Below are 22,461 nucleotides of genomic sequence, written 5' to 3'. Positions count from 1 at the left end.
CCATCCATCTACCATCTATCTATCCATCATCTATCCATTCATTCATCCATCATCTATCCATCCATCATCCATCCATTCATCTGTCATCCATCCATCCGTCATCCATCCATCCATCCATAAACCATCATTCATCCAGCAATTCATCATCCATCTATCCATCCATCAACCACCCACCCATCATCCATCCATCCATCCATCATCCATCCATCCACAATCCACCATCCATCCATCCATCTACCATCTATCTATGCATCATCCATTCATTCATTCATCCTGCATCCACCCATCAACCATCATCCATCCATCCATCATCCATCTATCCATCCATCCATCATCCATCTATCCATCCATCCATCATCCACCAACCATCCATCCATCCACTATCTATCTATCCATCATCCATCCATTTATTCATCCATTCATCCATCATCCACCAACCATCCATCCATCCACTATCTATCTATCCATCATCCATCCATTTATTCATCCATTCATCCATCATTCATCATCCATCTATCATCCATCCATCAACCATCCATCCACCCATCATCTATCATCCATCATCCATCCATTATTCATCATCCATCCATCCATCCGTCTATCCATTTACCATCTATCTATCCATCATCTATCCATTCATTCATCCATCATCTATCCATCCATCATCCATCCATCTGTCATCCATCCATCTATCCATAAACCATCATTTATCCAGCAATTCATCATCCATCTATCCATCCATCAATCACCCACCCATCATCCATCATCCATCCATATGTGCACTGTGCCCCTCACTGCACTAGGCACAGGGACACAGAAGAGAAAGCTCTGTGCTGCCTCCAGAGCTCCCAAGCTGGGCAGGAGAGATGAACAACCAAACAAGCAATGGGTGCTATGGTCATGAAGGGCTGAGCAGTGCAGATTATAACCATGTTGGAATCAAGGAGGGCTTCCTGGAGGAAAGGAAGATCTAAAAAGACAGATCTAAAAGATAGAGAGGAGCTAAGCAAGCAAAGAACCCCACTCCAGTACTCTTGCCTGGAAAATCCCATGGATGGAGGAGCCTGGTAGGCTGCAGTCCATGGGGTCACTAAGAGTCAGACACGACTGAGCGACTTCACTTTCACTTTTCACTTTCATGCATTGGAGAAGGAAATGGCAACCCACTCCAGTGTTCTTGCCTGGAGAATCCCAGGGACGAGGGAGCCTGGTGGGCTGCTGTCTATGGGGTTGCACAGAGTTGGACACGACTGAAGTGATTTAGCAGCTTAGTAGCAAGCAAGCAAAGAAGACTATTCCAGGCAGAGGAAACAGCATTTGCAGGCTTGAGGTAAGAAAGCCAATGTATTTAAAGAGTTGAATGAAGTTTGGTGTGATCAGTATAAAGAGAGCAAATGGGGTAGGAGAGGCTGGGGAGAGGGTTGTGGGCCTGTGGACTGGGGAGATATCAAGTGTAGTGAGAAGCTGAGCCTCTGCTCACATCCATGTCTCTTTGGTGAACTGGGGAGTCCAGCCCAGAAGTGCCATCCTGAGAAGACCAGCTCCCACCCTGCCCAAGTCTACGAGGCCTGCCAAAGGCACAGAGGACCATGGCCCTCTGGCTTCATGCCCCCTAGCCCTGGAACCCCAGGCCCCCTCACCGTGCACAGACAGCTCCACTTCGGCCGCGGCCGTGCCAGCCTCGTTGGTGGCCTGGCAAGCAAAGAGACCCGCATGGCCCAGCTCCACGTGGTCGATGTGCAGAGTGGTCCCCTCCGAGGTCACCTGGACCCCAGGCAGCTCCTCGGCCGGGTGGCCATTCTGCAGCCACCTAGGGCATGGCGGTGGGGGATAGGTCAGTCTGAGGCTGGGGAAGGCGGGGCGACAGGACAGGCCAAGAGTCAGGCACATCTCTCTCCTGCTCTCACGTCCCTGGCTCTGTTGCCTCCTTCATACATATGAGAGGTGGAGTATCTCCCATCCCCACCCCTCCAAGCGTGCTCTTTGCCACCCCCCATCCTCCCAGTTCTGGCCTCCACCACCCCATACGCACTGGATCGTGGGCACTGGGGAGCCCGAAGCGTAGCAGGGAAGGTACAGGGACTGTCCCACGAGGGTGGTCACCTGGCCCAAGCCTTCAGCCACCAGGAGCTGCGGGGCAACTGCAGACAAGAGCCACCGCTGGGTGTCTGGAGTTGAGAAAATGCCAGCCTCCAGCCCTCCCAAGTCCCTGTGCTGCCAGAGGAAGGCCCAAGCTCCACCTCACCCTTCAAGTCTCCCCATAAGTGGCTCCTCCTCCAGGAGGCCTTCTAGGACCACCCAAGTTCGGCCTCCCCACCAGAGTGGTCTGTTTATTCAGTGTCTATCTTCCCACCAGACCCAGGGCTCAGGAGTCCCATCTGCCTGTTCCCTGACTTATCTCAGAGTCAGTGGTGGGAAGAAACAGGCAAAAGCCCCGCCCACCTGTCCTGGGACCAGCCCCCACCACCCAGCTTTGGACCTCAAGGAGTTAGTTCCCCATTGAGCTCCCATTGACCAGGAGCATCTCCTGGAAGACAAATGTCCTCCTTCCAGTGGTGGTGTCCTCCACCCAGGGGTCCTCCACCTTCACCTAGGTGGTGACCCAGCCCAGAGTCCTGGGAGGGAACAGGGACCCTTGAACCTGGGAATTAACCCCATCCACCCGGTAGCTCTGAAGGGCCCCCGCCCAGGTCACAGAGACCTCATCTGTCTCAGGCCCTGGTCACTTCTCCCCCAGCTTCCACCCCCTCCGCACACAGCCAGAGTGCGAGGAGGGGCCCCCGGCCCAGTGATGTGGACGGGGCAGGCCTGGGCTCACCCTGCACCTCCACGGAGTAATGCAGCACGGCCTCCCCCGCGGGGCTGCTGGCCACGCAGCTGTACAGGCCTCCGGACGCCTCCCCCAGGCTCTCCAGGCTCAGCACGCCACCGCCCGCCCCCAGCCACGTCCCGTTGCGGTCCACCACGGGCAGCCCCTCGTGGTACCAGGAGACAGTGGGGGGTGGGTAGCCTCTGGCCACACACTCGAGGGTCAAGGGCCTCCCGGCCACGGCTTTCACCACTCGAGGTCCTTCGCCAGTGCCCTCGATGGTGGGTGGGACTAGGGGAGAGACAGGGGGCTGTTCAGGGGCCAGTAGCCCAGTTAAGCCCCTCCCCGACCTCACCCCGTGTGAAATGCCTCCTCCCTGCTCTGCTAGCTGAAAGCCCTGTTCAGACCTCACCTCCTCCTCCGAGTCTCCCCCAAACCCCTGGCTGGAAGCACCCTCTCCATCCTCTGTCCCTTGGTGGCAACCCGTGCCCACCATTGCCCCCTACTCTGCCTGCATCTTCTCTCCATGTCTTGTTCCCCCCACGAGCTCATCTTCCGCAGAACACTCATCTGCGTATCCCCAGTAGGTCTCCATATCCACTGAACCCCAGATGACGGGCTTCCCCTGGCCCAAGACCAGAGCTGCTGCTTCTACTGGTCCCCTTCTTGGTCCAAGGAAGTGAGCCGACCCTAGTCCAGATGACCCAGCCTGTGGGGGCTCCTGACTCAACCAGGGATGGCCAAGTGGGTAGCTCGGGAGGGGGGCTTCTCTCTTCCCATTAGGGAGGGCCCTCCAAGTTGCTAAGCACATGGAGCCATTGCTAGGAGACATTGGCAACGAAGGACCAAGGACGGGCTTCTCAACCTTGTGTGGGTCACAAGCCCCACTGAAACATAATGAAAACTCATGTGCATTTCTTGTCAACTTCCAGGAGATCCTCAGATCCCTGAGCTGGCAGCTGGGCTCGCTCTCGGAGGGGGCCCCAGACCCCAGACACCCCAGCTTCCCTTTGGGGTCCCCAGGGCTCCAGCACCCAAGCCGTTGGTGTCTTTGGGGACCGGAGCTCTAGAGCTGACCCTTCAAGAGGAACCACAAGGACCCTACTGGCCTACATTCTGCCCTCTCAGACTTCACCTGCTCAGACCCATCCCTGCCCATCGATACACACCCTGTCCTCTGAATTCTCTGTGCGCCCTCAGAGCCAAGACCCTCCACGCAGGCCAATGCCCAGGTTAACAGCACACCACCTATAGTTAGGGCTTTCCTGGTGGCTCAGACAGTAAACGATTTGCCTGCAATGCGGTAGACCAGGGTTCAATCCCTGGGCCGGGAAGATCCCCTGGAGGAGGAAATAGCCACCCCCAGTATCTTGCTTGGAGAATCCCATGGACAGAGGAGCCTGGCAGGCCATAGGGTCGCAAAGAGTTGGACACAACTGAGCAACTAACCCTTTCACTTTATCTATAGTCAGACCCTCTCAGTGTGAACCAGGTCCTCTCACCCCCTAGCGGGAGGACCTGGGTCAGTCCCAGAGCCCACTAGACTCACCCATGAGTTGGGGGACCAGGGCCCTAGTCCCTGAGATGAAATTAGCTGTTGCTATGACAAGCCCTGGGGGTCTGGACCACAGTAAGTGATTAATCAAGAGCAGTTAGTTATTAGTGGTGGTTTTTGGGGTCTGGGTGCAAGTTTCTGAAAAGCCCTAAACCACGAGGGGAGACCTGATTTCTCCACTGGGCTCTCCCTGGGCCCCGACACAGACCCGTCTCCTGGCTTAATTTCTTCTCTAGCCAGGGGAGGTTGGATGAGATGACCCTTCTCCCCAGGATAACTATTCAATCTCATTATCTTGGGCCTCTGGCTGCTCCCCTGGCCCACCTTTGGAGCCAGACGGAGGCCACCGTGGCCCAGAGTCCTCCCACCACTCACCCCAGCTGACCCTTGCTCCTGCCACGCCCCCGGGCCGCTCACCGTAAACCTCCAGCCGGGTGGTCTTCTCCACAACCCCCACAGCATTGCTGGCCTTGCAGCTGTAGGTGCCAGCATCCGAGCCCTGGGCTCGCTCCAGCTGCAGCTGCCGGCCGCCTCTGGTGTAGACCACCTCAGTGCTGGGGACCAGGGGGTCACCATCCTTGAACCAGGTGATGTCGGGCGTGGGCACCCCTCGGGCCTCGCACAGGAACCACACGGGGTGGCCCTCCATGACGGCCACCTCGCTCGTCTCGTTGGAGCCCCAGATGGTGGGGGGTGCTGAAAACAGCGGGGGCGAGAGAAGGTCTCAGGGAGGCTGCCCAGCGCGGAGGCGGCTGGTGCACCGCCCCTTGCAGCGCCCAAGCCCCTGCCCGTGGGTCACAGCACCGCACCCGTCACAAGCTTCCGCTGCAGGGGGCGGGGAGGGGCGGGGGACTCTGGGGACAGATGGGAGAGGCCAGCTCGGGACATGCTGACGTCGTAGGCGAGCCTGGCCATTGCAAGAGGTGCAGGAGGTGGGGCAGGGGCCGCAAGTCAGGCTCTGGATGCCCCCACCCCCCGCCTCTAAGTGGCTGCATGACCTGGAGAGGTCACTTTCTCTGGGGTTCAGCCTCCTCATCTGTAAAATGAGGGGCTGAACTGGATCAGGGGTCCCACAGGGCAGGTCACACACCACGGGTGGTACCCAAGAGGACCTTGGGACACACGGACATGCACCTCATAACAGAACTGTTATGCCCTTCCCACAACTCCTTCTGGCCCAGTTATAACAGAGGACAAGGTGGTTTGGTGCGTCTGGTTCTTAATCTTTCTAGCACTTTCTATCCTGCACTTTCTACCGCAGGTGGGCAGCTCAGGCCTCAGGGGTTCCAACATCCCTCTTTGGTGGCATTTGTTTTCACAGCTTCCTCCCACGAAGGCCAAGCAACCCTGGTTCCCACTTCCCTTTGAAATAGCCAACATCCTTTTAGGTAACTGGGTTTCAGTGGAAAGAAAAGTGATTTGATTTAAAGAAATGACCATCCAGAGTGTACCACGGATGGGAGGACTTGGGAAGCTCCGATGGGGATGATGGGATTTGGGGAACGTTTCGGATTCCCTCTGTCCGTCCCCCTCTGGTTTTACTGGACTGGGGGCAGACTCCTCAGAGACTCCCATTTCTGCCCTCACCACCCCTCCACACAGTGGGCAGCCCATGGTGATGATGGGAAGGGGCTGGGCTCACCGTGGATTCTGAGCTGAAAGTCCTTGGTCTGCTGGCCAGCCGGGCTGAAGGCCACACACTGGTACCAGCCCTCATCTCCCAGGTGACTGTTGGTGATTCTGAGAACCTGGCCATCCTCCTGAAGCTGGACACGAGGCTCCCCCAGAAAGACAGGTCTGGAAAAAGACGGTTGAGAGAAGTAAGGCCAAGGCGCCAGCAGGGGCGGGCTGCACAGAGGGGGCCTGCTGCTTGGGAAAAGGAAGACTGTAAGACTCACAGTCGCTGAAAAGTACCAACAGTCAAGTGCCCATCAATGGATAAATGGATAAACAAAATGTGGTCCTTCCCTACAATGGAATATTATTCAGCCGTTAAAAGGAATGAGGTAGCGTGGTTGTAGCATGAAGGAACTTCAAAAGCTGTGTGCTAAGGGCAAGAAGCCAGACACGAAGACACATACCATATGACTGCAAGAAATTAATACAAAATAGAGGAAATTCCGTAGAGACAGAAAGCAGGTTAGTGGTTGCCAGGAGCTGGGGGCGAGGGACGAACAGACGAGTGACTGCTCATGGGTGTGGGGTGTCTTTTGGGGGTCATGAAATATTCTGGAACCAGATAGAGCTGACAGATTGCAACCCTATGGATGTACTACGCACACCAAATTGTGCACTTCAGAATGGTAAAGTGAAGGTGAAGTGAAAGTCGCTGAGTAGTGTCTGACCCTTTGCAACCCCATGAACTTATACGGTCCATGGGATTCTCCAGGCCAGAGTACTGGAGTGGGTAGCCTTTCCCTTCTCCGGGGGATCTTCCCAACCCAGGGATCAAACCCAGGTCTCCTGCACTACAGGCAGATTCTTTACCAGCTGAGCCACAAGGGAAGCAATGGTAAACTTTCGTTTTAGAATGGCAAACATCATATGAATACCTAAAATTTTTTTTAAAAAACCTTTAAAAATACTTTTGAAAAAGTTTTAAAAGTAAAAGGAAGGCTGGCTGAGTAATGAGAAGACTCTGCCCGTGAAAAGCGGGGTTTCACCTGGGTGATCTCTGCCTGGGCCCTGGGTGGCTCACGCAATGCACGTCAAACCCCATCCCTGCAGAGTCCCACCTCCGCAGAGGACCCCCACACGCACACTCCATCCAGCCCCAGCTGCCCGCCAGGGGCCACTCACTGCCCGTCCTTGGTCCACTCCACCTGGGGTGTGGGGACCCCCGAGGTCCGGCACTCCAGCTCTGCCCCTGCGCCAGCCAGGCCCACCACCTCCTGGGCAGCCTCGGCTCCAAGCACTGAAGGTGGAACTAGGGTCGAGAAAGGGTTGGGAGGGAGGGGGCTGTGAAAAAACTTCAGGTCCTACAATCCCTGCCTGCCCCATGGCCTTTGCCTGTGTGGGTTCCCTGCCTGCTCAGCCTTCCCTTCTCCCACCCGGCCCTCGTGGGAAGCTCCCCAAACCCCTGGCCAAGCATCCCCGGCTCTGTGCATCCTCAGCACCTGCTTTGCCATTTTGTATCACATGGTTCAACAGCAGTGACACAGCTGTGCCATGGGCCCCTCTGTGCCCCAGCTTCCAGCAGGCAGTACCCACCCACCCCCACACACACGCCTAACAGGAGAGGGCTCGCAGGGCCAGACAGCCCTGGGAGCTGGGGGAGCTCCGCCTCACTCACTGAGCACGAGCAGATCGAAGTCCCTCTGCGCGGTCCCGGCCTGGTTCTCGGCCCGGCAGGAATAGAGGCCAGAGTCGCCCTCCTGGATTCTGGGAAAGTGGAGGGCCCGGGCTCCATCCAAGAGGCGGTGGCTGCCCACGGCGGGGATCTGAGCAGAAAAGGCCCGAGGAAGCTGATGGGGGGAGGGTGGTCCGGCCACCCCCTAGTCCCCAACAGCAGTGAGGAAACTGAGGCCCAGGGAGCTGGTCAGTGACTGGAATCCAGAGTAGTGCTGTGCCCTCTCCACCATGCAGCCCTCCAGGCTTCATCGTGGGACCCCCGTGGCCCTGGGCCCCCAGTGCGTCCCCAAAGTCACCTGTCACCTTGCCACATCTCCCAGCCACATCTGGTTACATGCAGGAACCCGTCCAGAAGGCCTGCACCCTGTCCATATCCCACCCAGAGCCCATCCACCCCTGGGGGACACCCACCTGCCGCCCGTTCTTGAGCCACGTGATCTCGGGGGCCGGGAAGCCGTTGGCATCACACTCCAGCGTCAGGGACTGCCCGGCCATGCCTGACACGTTAGCCCTGCGCCCATCCTCCCGGAGGCTGGGGGGCACTTGGGAGAAGGAGAAGCAGAGGAGCCGCCCCTCCGCAGGTCAGCCACGGCCAGGGACCCCATTTGGGCCATTCTTCCTGGCCTCGAGGGCGGTCCTGACTCCCCCCCTTCCCCAGCTTCTGGGCTTCCAGGACGCCCATTCTAGACCCTGGCCGTCAGGAGCCGTGTGGACCTGGGAATGGCCATGGCGGCCTCGCCCTGGGACCTCGCCCTAGTCGAGCCCAGGAACTCTCTACTTGCTCTGACATTCAGCTCTCCAAGATGCGGGAGCCATTGGTTCCATCTAGTTCTCCACCCAAATGGTTGTCATGGTCACGAAGGAGGGGAACTAGGGGACCACCCCACCCCCCACCCATGGAGTCAGAGCCTCTCTAGGTGGGGCCTGGGTATGTCTTTGAAACAAACTTCCCAGGCAAGTCATTACAGGACAAGTGGGTGTGGCTGGTTACGGGGAGGCGGAAGGTGGTTCCATTAGGAGCCCATTATTAAAACGGCTTCTCTCACCCTCTCTGTGAGCCCAAGTTGAGGGAAGCGCTCCCCTCCCCCTGCACACAGCACCCTGGATGAAGGGGCCGGGTACCAGGGAGACACGTGGGCCTTGGGAAGTGGGCATATGAGCCTCAGGTAGTTTCAGCGGCTTTAGTGGGAGGTGGGCTTTGACCACTGGTGAGCATTGTAAAGAAGATTCACTCCTAGCCCATTTTAAAGTCATTTGTGGAATTCCGGGGTCTCCTTACACTGTCTCCGCGGGGGGTTCTCTGCATGAAGAATGCACTCTCCCAACAGCACCCTCAAGCCCTCCCTGACAGGCACGAGGGACAGAGGAGCAAGGACCTGTATCCTCCGAGCAGTGAGCTCTGAGCCAGGGAGCTCACGCGGCCCCAGCCTGGCACCCCAGGTACCATCACCCCCAGCTCTGGGGTCCCTACTCACCGTGGACCACCAGCTTGGCTCTCCTGGACGCGGAGCCCGCCTCGTTGGTGGCCTGGCACTCGTAGTCTCCGCCGTCGGAGGGAGAGACGGAGGCCAGGAACAGAGAGCCTTCATCCAGCACCGCCAGGCCGGGCCGGTCACGCAGCGGCTCGGACGACGGGCCCTTCCGCCACGTGACCTGCGGCTTGGGCGTCCCTGGAAGGGCACCGGCTCGTCAGGAGCAACACCCTGTCTCCTTCTCGGTCTACACCCTCACTGCCCCCACCCTCTGCCCGCCCAACCCAGGTGCAAACATCCCTGACCCTCCATGAAGGGGTCGCCTCAGACTCCTCCTGGCCCCCAGGCTGGAAGAGCCGCTCCTAGAGCTGCAGGTGCCCCACACCCAGCCCCTCCAACCCAGGGCTGCGCGTCCACCCAGCCTCCCGGCGCCCCCAGAAGCCAGTTCCCTTCTCAGAGGACCCACCCCGCCTGGAACTGCACCCTCACGGGCACTCCCACCGCCTGACCCTACCCAGCGTCTTCCTTTGCCCCCACCTACAACTTTCTAATGTATATAAGATGCACTTTTTTTTTTAACGCTATATATGTATTTTTTGGTCTATTGTCTGTCTCCCCCAACAAAGTCCGGGGTCTCTGCTTTGTGCCCAGCTGCAATCCCAGCCCCTAGCACCCGGTAGGTGCTACAGGAAAGAAACCAGCCCTCCATGCTCAGCCCTGGTTTCGTCCCATCGGATCATCACATAAACGGTAGAGGCCCCAGCTTGGCCTGGCCTGCACTTCCCCTCTGAGGCACGAGTGGGCACTGCTGGCCACACACCCCTGCCCCATGAGAGTCCCGATCCCCCAGAACGCCTTTCTCCATCATCCCCCACATTGCATTGTCCAGAGTCTGGCTCTGCCACCGGACTGTCGGCTCACAAGGCCTGGCGCACAGTGGGTGCGAGATATAAACGGCCGGGCACACAGTAGGTCCTCAGATCAGTGTTGAAGGCATGACCCAGTCTTCCAAGCAGCACATGTGCCCAGGAGGCAAGGCACCCAGTGGTCACAGCCGGGCTTGGGTCCCGTGAGCCCCAGCTCTGCAGAGGCGCTGAGTGACCTCAGGACAAAAGGCAACCCTTACTCACGGCCCTGCCCGCTGGAGCCTCACCTCCCTTCCTGCCTCCATCAGCGCCCAGGAAGAGGGCAGCCTGCAACACCTCTGTCACCCCCATCGGGATCACAGTCATCGCCAAACACCGTCATCATGAACCGCACCGCCACTTCCTCTGCCCACTCCCCTGGCAGCTCAGGGCTCTTTACAAACACACTCTGCCTTACTTGCTGTCTTATCCTTGCTGTTGCAAGGAGGGGTGGGCCACCTCACTGGGGGGGGATGGGGAGGGGTGACATCAAGAGGCGGCACGTCCAGGTTCCCCTGGTGATCCAGTGGTTAAGAATCCACCTGCCAATGCAGGAGACATGGGTTCGATCCCTGCTCCAGGAAGATCGCACATGCCGCAGAGCAACAAAGGCCCGTGCACCGCAGCTACTGAGCCCACGTGTCAAGAGCCCGTGCTCCGCAGCAAGAGAAGCCGCTGCAATGAGAAGCCCCTGTGCTGGGACTGGAGGGTAGCCCCTACTCGCTGCAATGAGAGAAAGCCGGCATAGCAACAAAGTCACAGTGCAGCCAAAAATGAATAATTAAAAAAAAAAGATGTGGCACATTCAAAGCATCCGGGGTGTTCAGGAGGCCCTGCCTGAACAGTACCGACAAGTGCTGGGGACTCTGCCCGCTGGCCGTCTCAGAAACAGAGGGACCGCGGCCACCCACAATCTGTGATCTTTGGGCTACTTAATCCTCTGTGCCTGTTTTCTCATAGGCTCCTCTGCCGTTTCCTCTGTGCCTGCCTAGAATGCTCGTCCAGGTGACCCCCTGCCAGGGTCCCACTCCCCAGGGTGGGGACATGTGTGTGAACACACAACACACAAGTACACCCCACAAACACACACATGCCCCTCCCAGTGCCTCATCTTCTCCGAAAGACCCCAGCCCATCCTCCTCCCCCTACCCAGAGACCAGGACCTCGGAGCTGCTGGCCTGGAGGGGCATTGTGTTTTGAACCCTGGAACTTTTTTTTTTTTAATGCAAATGTCTAACCCCTAAACAAGCTCTAACCACTGAACTCCACCACTGCTCTGAATGAAGACTCCAGGGACTTGGGGCTGTTGCTGAAAATCACTCATTTCATCTCCACTTTTAAGGGGGTCGAGAGAGGACCGGTGATGTCCCAAATCACCAGCAGGTTGGTGACCAGGCTCCTGGCCTCTGCAGCACCCCACAAGGAGGAGGCAGATGGTGCCCCTCACTGTAGGGGACCAGAGCTCCCAGGGGACACAGCCGGGTGCTCAGGGCTTTCTCCTTTCAACATCAGAGCCCCAGGTCGCATGGCTGATGAATGCTAGTGCCCAACAGACAGTCACCTGCTTGAAAGGGAGAAGGCCAAGGGCAGCTGGGCAGTCGGGGAGCGGGGAGCAGGCAGTTTTAATGAAGGAGACTTGGATGATGCCGACCTGGCTGAAGTTAGGCCCAGAGGACGCCCTGGCTGACCAGAGATGATGCTGGGGTCGTGGGTGGCCGTGAGGCATCAGAGAAAGAGGCGGTGGTTGGTGGTCCCACGTCCCAAGGCCCATTATTGTTGTTTAGTTGCTAAGTCGTATTTGACTCTTTGCAACCCCAAGGACTGTAGCCTGCCAGACACCTCTGTCCATGAGATTTTCCAGGCAAGAATACAGGAGTGGGTTACCATTTCCTTCTCCAGGGGATCTTTCTGACCCAGGGATTGAACCTGCATTTTCTGCATGCGTCTATATCGGGACTCCCTGTACAAGAGCGACTGAAAATTTTTTTATTTTTTTAGGCTCCAAAATCACTGCAGATGATGATTGCGGCCATGAAATTAAAAGACGCTTGCTCCTTGGAAGAAAAGTTATGAAAAACCTATACAGCATATTAAAAAGCAGAGACATTATTTTGCCAACAAAGGTCCGTCTAGTCAAAGCTATGGTTTTTCCAGTAGTCATGTATGGATGTGAGAGTTGGACTATAAAGGAAGCTGAGTGCCGAAGAATTGATGTTTTTGAACTGTGGAGTTGGAAAAGACTCTTGAGAGTCTCTTAGACTACAAGGAGATCCAACCAGTCCATCCTAAAGGAAACCAAGCCTGAATATTCATTGGAAGAACTGATGCTGAAGCTGAAACTCCAATTCTTTGGCCGCTTAATGAGAAGAACTGACTCATTTGAAAAGACCCTGATGCTGGGAAAGATTAACGGTGAGAAGAGAAGGGGCAACAGAAATTGAGATGGTTGGATGGCATCACCGACTCGATGGACATGAGTCTGAGTGAACTCTGGGAGTTGGTAATGGACAGGGAGGCCGGGCGTGCTGCAGTCCATGGGGTCGCAGAGAGTCAGACCCAATCGAGCAACTGAACTGAACTGAAGTGTGTGCGAGTGCCCTAAACATTCCTTGCTGTTACCAGATACTAACACAAGGTGGCGGCCTGCTCAAGAGCGAGACGATGGTCCGTTCAGGTGGTCGGCGCCCAGGGCTCCAGTGTTTAGTCGCTCAGTGGTGAATGTCTCTTTGCCACCCCATGGACTATAGCCCGCCAGGCTCCTCCATCCATGGGATTCTCCAAGCAAGAATACTGAAGTGGGTTGCCATGCCCTCCTCCAGGGGATCTTCCTGACCCAGGGATCGAACCTCTGTCTCTGGCCTCTCCAGCATAGCAGGCAGATTCTCTAGCAGCTGAGCTACCATGGAAGCCCATGGCTCCCACCTGTCTCCTACCTGCCCACCCCTCGTCCCTTTCCAAGGACTTCCCCAGGCCCTGAGCAACAAGGAAATGCAGTGCCAACTGGAATCCGTTTTCCCAGCTCCTGCCAGTCTTCCTGTAAGCTGTCACTTGCTCCCCGAACACCCAGACGCCTCCTCCCCAAGAGATCACTGTCCACGTACAGAGGAGACATTCAGGCCATCTTGGTCCAAAGCCAGAAGAAGCAACTCGGGCTGGCACCCACTGGGTGCCACTGGGAGGCTTCACGGATGGTAGAATCGCTCCACGCATTCAACACGTTTCCCCAAGCCCCTACTGTGTGCCAGGCACGGTGCTGGGACCTAGTGCTCCTGCAGCCCTCTGTGGAGGGGCGGGTGTGACCCCACTGGACAGCTGAGAAAGCTGAGGCTCAGAAAGGACACGTGACCTGCCCGGCACTGGGCAGTTGACCAGGGGTGGCGATCTTGACCCCGCACGGTGCTGTCGCTGGAAGAAGGCCCCCAAGGGACGGTCTGCCCAGAACCCTGTGGATCCATGCTCTGTGAGAAAGTCTGGGGCTGGGGGAGAGGCCGGAGCCACAAGCCCTGATCCCAGGACCCCAGGGCCTTCCTCAGCCCCAGTGTTACACCCCCTGGGCACAGAGGGACTCAGGGCTTAACAGGTACAGAGCTAGGGGTTAAAGCATATTAGGTCATCTTCCGGCTGTGTGACCTCAGGAAAGCTGCTTACCCTCTCTGAGCCTAAATTGCCCCTAATGAAAAAGAGCTAATGCTAATACCCATCCTATAGGGATGTGGATGGGATGAAGTGCCCGGCATGGCAGGCAGAAGTGGGGACCCCATAACCCTCCATACCCATGGGCACTGCCTACAGTGAGTGACCCAAGGCACTGGAATGTGGGTGGGTTTTCTCCCCCGCCCGGCCCGCCCAGGGCCCAGCCTCACCTCTGGCAGGGCACGGCAGGCTGGCATTCTCTCCTGCTACCCTCTCCAGTAGGCCGCTGGTCTCATCAGCCCCCCAGTGTGGTGGCTCTGGTGGGAAGTGATGTAGCCACACTCACACCCCCAAACCCAAAGCCTGGCACTCCCTCCCAGGAGCCCAGGGCCTTGGGGGGAGGAAGCATTCCCTTCAGAGCCTCAGCTGGAATAAGGGGTGCAACCCCTGCACCCCAGCCCTCAGCCTCAGGGCCGAGGCGTCAGCTCACCCCCCCCGCCCCCCGCAACCCAGGGCGGTCCATTGAACAGCCTCTAGGGCCACACACGACCACCCCGGGCTCAGGGGTGAGCTCGGGCATCCGACCCCTCCAGCAGCAGCTTTCTGCGTATGTTTCAGATTCATCAGAGCAAACAGGCTAGCCCCAGGGATCCAGAACTTTCTAGGCACCAGACACTTCACATGCATTCTCGCACTGACCCCTCACATATTATTAGACACATTTTATGGGGTCAGAGAAAGTAAATGACTGGCCGATGGTTGTCCAGCTGGAAAGTGGGAGAAGCTGGCCTCAGGCCCAGGCGTCTGCTCTTCAATCAGCAGCCCCAGGGCGCCTGCAGCCCACCCCGAGGAAGGAACCCCGCCCCCGCAACCCGGGGCTGGTGAGAGCTGCCTGATGCGGCCTCAGGTCTGGGGGGAAGAAGCAGTCCAACAGCTCAGAAGCCCAGATGGCTGCAGGGGCTACAGAAGATGGGGGGGCCGGGGAGCTCTGTGGGTCGGGGGCCACTCACCCAGCACCCTGAGATCCAGCTCCCAGGCGTCTACCCCAGCGCTGCTGGACGCCTCGCAGCGGTACGTCCCGGCGTGGGAGGTTTGGATGGCCGCAAAGTGGACGGAGCCCTCGGGCCCCTCGCCCCACAGGGCCACCCCATCCTTGGACCAGGTCACCCGGGGCTCCGGGCTGCCCTCAGCCACACAGTTCAGGTCCACGGCTTCTCCCACTAGCACCTTCAGGACCCGCGGGCCCGGCTGCACCTGGGGGGGCACTGACAGGGCCACGGGAGGGGGGTCAGGGCAGGGGCTCGGGGTGTGGGGGGACGCAGAGCGCAGACCCACAGAGCAGGTCCAGCCGGCTCAGGGCTTCACACATCCCTGGGTGTCACCAGCCCGCAAGGAGGCAGGGCGTGATCTGAGGCCGATTGCGCCTCGGTTTTCAGGAAACGACATTGGGCCGCCTTGTGTGGACCCCTCCCCCTCCCAAGCGTGAGTGCCATCACCCTTTCCCCTGAACAACCGTGCTCTCAAGGAAGAATGCTCCTGCATGCTTGGCTTACCTCCCCACCCCACCCCGGGCTTGCCCCCAGCACCATGTGAGAATCACCAGCTCGGTGTGGGATGGGGACACCAGGGCCTGGGGGCAGCAGGCATGAGCGGGAGGCTTCAGATCCTAGCCCTGCCCCTCAAGGTCACAGGACCCTGCGTTGGCCGGGGCCTCAGTTTCTCCTCCTCACAAAGATGCCCCGGGTACAACAGGCCATGGCACCAGGGCGGCCAGCATGGAGCCTGGTCCACAGTGGCGCCTAAAACGTAGCGGCTTAGACCCACTCTCGGGGTTCCCAGGTCCCTCTTTTCCTTTCCCTGGGGTGGGGTGGGGGTGAGGGAGATGATGGGTTTCATTTCTTCCACATTTTCTGTTTCAAGTCACTTTCCCATCCTCCATCCCAGTTGGTCCCTCCCACGGGGGGGTGATGCCATGCCCGTTTTGCAGATGAAGAAACTGAGACTCAGAAAGCTTATGTGACTTGACCAGAGTCATCCACTTCATATTGGCTAACCGGAGCTGGATCAGCCCCAAGCCTGGGTCTGGATGAGCAGGAATCCAAGTGGTTTCCACGCAGCCAGACTGGGTGAGCCTGGGAGAATTCTCAGAGACTTGGAAAAGTGTCCTGGGCCCTCAGGGGAAGTTGAGGACACCCACTCCCTTCCCAGCTTCAGAGGAGAATCCTGAAGATAAGACCATCCATGGGATCTGGCCCCTGGGCAGAGATTGGCTCCCCTACCCCCAGCCCAGATCCTCGCTGTCCAGGAGCAGAAGCGTGGACAGGGTGCCTACCACCCCCTGAAAACACTCACAGTTTCCACTGTGTTGGGTACCTGAAGTCCTCAGTACCCTTACTATGGGATAGGCGTTATTGCCTCTACTTTATAGACAGGAATGGACTTCCCTGATGGCTCAGATGGTAAAGCGTCTGCCTACAATGCAGGAGACCCAGGTTCGATCCCTGGGTTGCCAAGATGCCCTGGAGAAGGAAATGGCAACCCACTCCAGTCTTCTTGCCTGGAAAATCCCATGGACGTGGGTGGTGGGCTACAGTCCATGGGGTCGCAAAGAGCTGGACACGACTGAGCGACTTCACTTTCTTATAGACAGGAATCCAAGGCTCAGAGAGGCTGAGCAGCTGGCCTGAGGTCACAGAGCCAGTTGGTGGCAGAGTCAGCATTCAAACCCGGCTCCGTTCGTCCTCCTGCCCTGCTTCCCTGTCTCTCTCCTGTGCTGTGCTGTGCTTAGTCGCTCAGTCGTGTCTGACTCTGTGCAACCCCACAGACTGCAGCCCTCCAGGCTCCTCTGTCCCTGGGATTCTCCAGGCAAGAATACTGGTGTGGGTTGCCACACCCTCTTCCAGGGGATCTTCCCAAACCAGGGATCGAACCCAGGTCTCCCGCGCTGCAGGCGGGTTCTTTAACATCCGAACCACCTTCTCTCATACGCTCATGTAAACACACAGCAAAGCTTTGAGCCCCTTCCTCTCTGAACCTCAGTCTGTCCACCTGTAAAATGGGGAGTTAAGCTTAGAGCAGGGGTTGGCTCTTTCTGGAAAGGGCCAAAGAGTAAATATCTTAGGCTCTGCAGGCCAGATGGTCTCTGTCTCAGCTACTAACTTTGCCATTTCAGCGTGAAGGCAGCCACAGACGCTACGTAACCGAACGTGTTTGGAGGCGCTCCAATGAAGCTTGTATTAATGGACACTGAAGAACTGAGTTTCATATAATTTTCATATGTCACATTATTTGCCTTTTCTCCCCCAATCATTAGAAAACGCAGACATCATTCTTCACTTGTGGGCCGAATGAGAACGGCGTGTAGGCGAGGAGTAGCTAGGGCTGTGGCTGGTGGACCCGGGTCTCAGATGACTCACTGGGGCTCTTGGAGGGGACAGGCTCCCCGCCTCTTTGGTGGAGTGACTCCACTGGGTGGCTCCTGTGAATGGGACCTGTACCCCCCAGATGAATGCCCACTCCTGGGCCCCCAGCTGGGCTGGGACCCAGAATCCCCCTGTGGGTCGCCCTCCCAACCCCTAAGTCCCTGCCGCCTTGGGGTCCCACCCTCAGTTCTCAGGGGGGAGCTCTGAACAGCCTGTCCAAGCTCAACCAAGGGGTTCAGGAGAGGGGAGAAATAGGGGTGGGGAGAAGGAGGGACAAGACTTGAAAAAGACAGGAAATAAGGTAGATGGAGCGCACACTGGAGGGCCATGAAAAGGTGAGAGAGCCTGGCACGGGGATGGGGAGGGACACCAAAAGGCCCGAGAAAGATGGGGGCAGGGGGCCACGTGGTGAGACGGAGGGGGCCAGCCAGGGCCCTACCTTGCACCCTGAGGATGTAGTACTGAGTAGCGGACCCGGCAGGGTTACTGGCCGTGCATTCGTAGAGGCCGCTGTCACTGACCTGGGCCTGAGCCAGATGCAGGGAGCCGGGCGGGAGGAGGTGGTGCCTGAGGAAATGAGGGACACTGGTGAGACCCCAACCAACCCCACATCTGCTGGAAAGGTCTCATGACCCAACCAGTTGCCTCCTCCAGGAAGCCAGCCAGGACTGAGGCAGTATCCACCACCCACCCTTCACCGTTCCCCTGCCCTGCTTCCAGCTCCCCAAACCATCAGGCCAAGGCCAGGTCCACTCCAACTGGTGTAAGAGACAAAGAGCATTAGGCTAGGAGTCCGCTGGCTGGGTTTGACTTTGAACTCCAATTTTGAGCTGGGTAAAGCAAGTCCCTTCATCTCTTGGAGCCTCTGTTTCCTCATCTGTAAAATGGGTACATTAAGGAATGCTGTGACTGGGGCTGGTGAACAGGTTCCATGTGGGCTGAGTCCAAGGCCTGGCACCTGGTCACCAGGCACACCCCCTCTTCTAATGCACACACCTTATCCCTCAACCCTGCCCTGAGAGGCGAGGAAGAGGCCTCACTTGGAGGACCCCTGGATTCCAGGGAGAAGCTGCAGGCCAGAGGCCCTCTGCGTCTAAGGGTCAGGCTCACCCAGACTCCGAAGCCTGTGCTGTTTGGTGTCCAGGTATCCGGCGCTGGGCTCTCAGGAGGAAGCTGTGAGGCTCCCCCATCACTGCCCTCCCCACTCCAGCCCACCTGCTGAAGTCACCTGGCCCCCATCCCACAGAGATCTGGAACCCTCAGCCAGGTTCCTGCAGCTGGACCGGACCCCAGGGGACCCCCACAGACATGATAGCACTGGCCCATATGTGCTGGCTCCGTGTAGCCCCTGCCCCCACAGAACTGGGAGGGCAGCTGCAGCCCCTGGCCCCGGCTGGCCCTGAGCGCAAGCAGCCAGCATAGGGGTGGGGCCCCTCAAGGGCCAGTCCCTCCCCCGCGTGTGCTCATCAGGGTCCAGCTGGGCTCCAATCCCGGTCCCCACTCCCCTCTCAGCTAAGTCTCAGATTCCTCCTATGCAAAACAGGGATGACAGTAGTCCCCCATTTACTAAGCAGCTGCAAGCCAAGTACTGGGCACACACTTATCCACCAGGTCGATATTGTTGGCAATTCACTGTCTGTGCAGTCTCGGGCCAGTAGCTTTGCCCTGCAGGTCCTCTGTCTCCCCATCTGTAAAGTGGGGTTGTAATCCCCCTGCCTAGGAACCCCCTCCTCTAGTTTGTCCTGAGCGTCCAGCGGGCACTTGGGGCAAGTTCCCTGAGGACAGCTGTGAGTGATACACCAGCTGGTGGTCTCTGGAGCCCGGGCACCGGGCTGGGGCCAACTGGCTCCGACCGTGTTCTGCCATGTGCCTGCTGTGTGATGTTTGCTAAGTCGCTCAACCTTTCTGTGCTTTGGTTGTCTCCCTTGCAGGGCAGGGGGAGATAAGACAGAAGTGGTGCTTCTTCCTCATAGAGTTGTCCAGAGAACCGAAGACCTGATTCACACCCCGGAGCCTAGAACACTATGAATGTGCGCTTAGACGCCCGGTCCTAGCCCGCTCTTGGCGACCCCACGGACGGCAGCCCGCCCGGTTCCTTTGTTCTTGGAATTCCCCAGCAGGAATTCTGGAGTGGTAGTCATTCCCTTCTCCAGGGGATCTTCCAGACCCAAGAACAGAGACACACTCAATGAAGGTCAGCTGTTACCATGGTGACGACAGTGACATTACAATATGCAACATAATTTTGCGTTGTTTAAAACTCACATAAATGGCAAAGTGTATATGTGTGTGGGTCCAATTCATTCGTTTTTCGCCGTTGCATAGTAGTCCTTTGTGTGAGTTTACCGCGCTTCATTAATTAGTTCTCCTTTTGGAGTACATTTAAACATCTAGATTTTTTCCTTTCCTCCAGCCCTGCTTTCCTTCCTTTGTTCTTTCTTTCACCACCAGAGCTCTCTGCACACTGACGTGTGTCCCCCAGGCATAGGAGCCGGCCTCCTGGCCATACCTAGGCTCACACACCGTCAGCTCTCACAGAGGCCATCACCCCCTGCTGCAGGGCAGGGCTTCTTATCAGAATTTTCCAGCCACATGCGAAACAAACACATTCCCAGGCCCCAGCCAGATTTAGGGGGGTGGAGGCTGGAATCAGGGTTGTACCAAGACCCTCTGGGGTCCACCCCTTGGGAGCAATGCCCCGGGACACATGGAAGTGCCCCTGTCCCCCAAAAGTGACCTGGAGGAGCAGGCAGGAGCCAGGCTTTGACAGCAAGTGCCATCGCCCCCAACCATGCCCTTTGGGTGGAGGACTCCCTCTCCCCGAGTCTCAGTGTCCTCACCTGGGGTCACAGGATACTGTGCGTACGAAGTGACATGATGCACACAAAGTCCATGGTCCCTGGGACATAGTAAGTGCTCCATACACAACCCCGCTGTTAGTAAAAAACCCACCCCCAGTGTGTCCATGTGCTCGCTCCCAGCCCCCAATCAGTAGGTCCCTCAGTCTTCCAAAGTGGAAGAAAAAGGAGCAAAAACACCACACAGATGTCTGTTTGTCCCAGTGACAAGTAAACATCTCCCCTGCACGGCTCCACTCCCCTGGCTTGGCTTTTCTCATCCACCGTGGTCGTGTTTTTTTTTTTTTTTTTTTTTAGGTTAAATAATGTCAACATCCAACAACACGAGCCAAATCAGCGTGAGGCTGAAACACACACACTTAATCATACTTGGGGCGGTGACATGGCTCCCTCGGGGACTTTATTGTGAACCTCGACTAGCCAAGCAGGAGCCCCTGCGTCAGTGCAAAGATGTCCAGGCTGAGCACCAGAGTTCTGGGTCCAAGGTCCTATTCTGCTCTAGACATGCTGTGCAACCTCAGACAGGGCAAGCAACGTCTCTGAGCCCCAACTTCTTCATATTTGAAAAGGCAGCTCTGGACTCCTTTTATCTCAGAGGTTGCCTTCTAGTCCTTCTTAGAACTTTAGAGACTAAAGGACCTCTTGCTCCTTCCCTCATCAAACCCTTAAAAGGATAGGAAGTGGGAGCTTCTGGGGAAAAAAAAAAAACAATAATGAAAAAAATTTCCAAAAGTGGAAACAATTCTCAACAATAAAAGAGGCCTCTCGTCTTTCTCACGATGAGCCCCAGATCATTTCCTAGAAAGGGACGCTGCTGCTGCTGCTGCTAAGTCGCTTCAGTCGTGTCCGACTCTGCGCGACCCCATAGACGGCAGCCCACCAGGCTCCCCCATCCCTGGGATTCTCCAGGCAAGAACACTGGAGTGGGTTGCCATTTCCTTCTCCAATGCATGAAAGTGAAAAGTGAAAGTGAAGTCGCTCAGTCGTGTCCGACTCTTAGCGGCCACGTGGACTGCAGCCTACCAGGCTCCTGCTCACTATATCACAGAGGAGGGGATGGAGAGAAGGGAGACTCCATCTTATAGATGATCAAGCTGAGACCTCTAGAGACCCCTCCGTCGCAGCTTTCACCACACTGGCCTGTGGCCACCCGTCGCCCGTGGGCCCTTAAGAGGACACATTACCGTCCACCTTAGCTGCCTTTGTACCCCCAGACCCTAGCCCAGACCTGGCACAGAGCAGACCCCACTCAGACCAGACTCAGGACAAAGGTGTGGGGCCTGGGATGCATCAGAGAGGACCTGGAGGTCTGGGGGTTCCAGGGCAGCCCTTCTGAACCACCCACACCCCATGCCCCTTGCACGCTCTCTCCACGTTCCCAAGGCTCCCTGAGGTTTGGGGACTACAACCTCCGGGCACAGGGAAGGGCACGGGCAGGGTCAAGGTGGGAGGAAGCAGGGAGAGGGCTGCCGTGTGCCGAGTGCATGTGGTGTAATTAGCAGCAGACTCCCATCGCAGCGAGAGCAGCCAGATGGCTCCAAGCAGCGCCCAGATGAAAACACGGAGAGGTTCGAGGGGAATTTCCTGTTTATGACATGCACTGGGCTCAAGCCTTCGCTGCTGGCTGTGAGGTTCACACAGCCACGCAGATGGTGGGGGATGGTGGTGGGGAGATCCACCTACCCTGCCGGGTCCCCCTGGCCCTGAGAGCTCCAAGGGGAACATACCTGCCCGGAGAGACCAGAGGGCATTGGGTAGATAGTGCCAATCCCAGGCCACACCTTTGCTGCAACCCAGCTAGGGGTCCCCTCTCCATGCAGCTGCCTCTGCTGCCCAAGGTGGACCCCTGCTCTCACACAAAGGCTCCTGGAACCACGATGGCATTTATCACACCTGCAGCCACCTGTCACTCTCTGATGGCTGTGTGGGGGGAGGGGCCAGGTGTGCCCAGGTTCCTGCCATGTCCCTGGCCCTTAGCACAGGCACTGGCCCATAACAGGTGCTCGATAAATATTTGATGGCAAATCCCAACTGTCCCTGTCCCCCCACCCACCCCTCCCCCGCCACACACACACACCTTCCCACCTTCGCTCACAGTGTTCCCCACGCCCCATCCTGTCTCAGCACTGCTCTCCTGCCCCCCAGGTCCCCTTCAAGGCAGCACAGCCTCCAGCTCCTCTGGGAAGCCTTCCCTGATGAGACCAGGCAGGTTAGTTACACTTCCCCTGCTCTGAATGCTATGGAACCAAGTTCTGCCAATTGTTCATTCATTCACTGATTCACTCATCTGACAAAGAGCCACTGGGTTCAAGACGGGCCAGCTGCCTCTGGGGCGGAGTGAATGCCCCCGTCCTCAGGTTGCTGGGAGTCTGGGTGGTTTGCCCAGTCCCTCTTGCTGGGTCCCATGCTTGTCCTGCTGCCCTCGTTTCTAAGCGGTCCATCCAACCTCCTCTGCG

The 22,461-nt window shown here is 57.5% G+C and overlaps 1 protein-coding gene across 2 annotated transcripts in view; it reads right to left on the bottom strand.

Moving 5' to 3' along the window:
• The window catches only part of HMCN2 (hemicentin 2), a 177,898-nt gene that overhangs the window by 78,207 nt on the left and 77,230 nt on the right, over positions 1–22,461 (bottom strand). For both annotated transcript variants that reach the window (XM_061433841.1, XM_061433842.1), the window contains exons 23-34: positions 17,587–17,714; positions 14,736–14,990; positions 13,956–14,042; positions 9,191–9,385; positions 8,127–8,257; positions 7,657–7,804; positions 7,164–7,290; positions 6,007–6,161; positions 4,782–5,060; positions 2,819–3,100; positions 2,033–2,141; positions 1,641–1,810 (exon numbers count right to left, since the gene is read on the bottom strand). In XM_061433841.1, the coding sequence (XP_061289825.1) occupies positions 1,641–1,810; positions 2,033–2,141; positions 2,819–3,100; positions 4,782–5,060; positions 6,007–6,161; positions 7,164–7,290; positions 7,657–7,804; positions 8,127–8,257; positions 9,191–9,385; positions 13,956–14,042; positions 14,736–14,990; positions 17,587–17,714 (2,066 nt within the window). The remainder of the gene's footprint in view (positions 1–1,640; positions 1,811–2,032; positions 2,142–2,818; positions 3,101–4,781; positions 5,061–6,006; positions 6,162–7,163; positions 7,291–7,656; positions 7,805–8,126; positions 8,258–9,190; positions 9,386–13,955; positions 14,043–14,735; positions 14,991–17,586; positions 17,715–22,461) is intronic.

The sequence above is a fragment of the Bos javanicus genome, chromosome 11 (assembly GCF_032452875.1).
Source record: "Bos javanicus breed banteng chromosome 11, ARS-OSU_banteng_1.0, whole genome shotgun sequence".
Taxonomy (NCBI): Eukaryota; Metazoa; Chordata; class Mammalia; order Artiodactyla; family Bovidae; genus Bos; species Bos javanicus.
The sequence above is the reverse complement of the archived record's forward strand: the minus strand, read 5'-3'. Positions and strand labels throughout refer to the sequence as shown.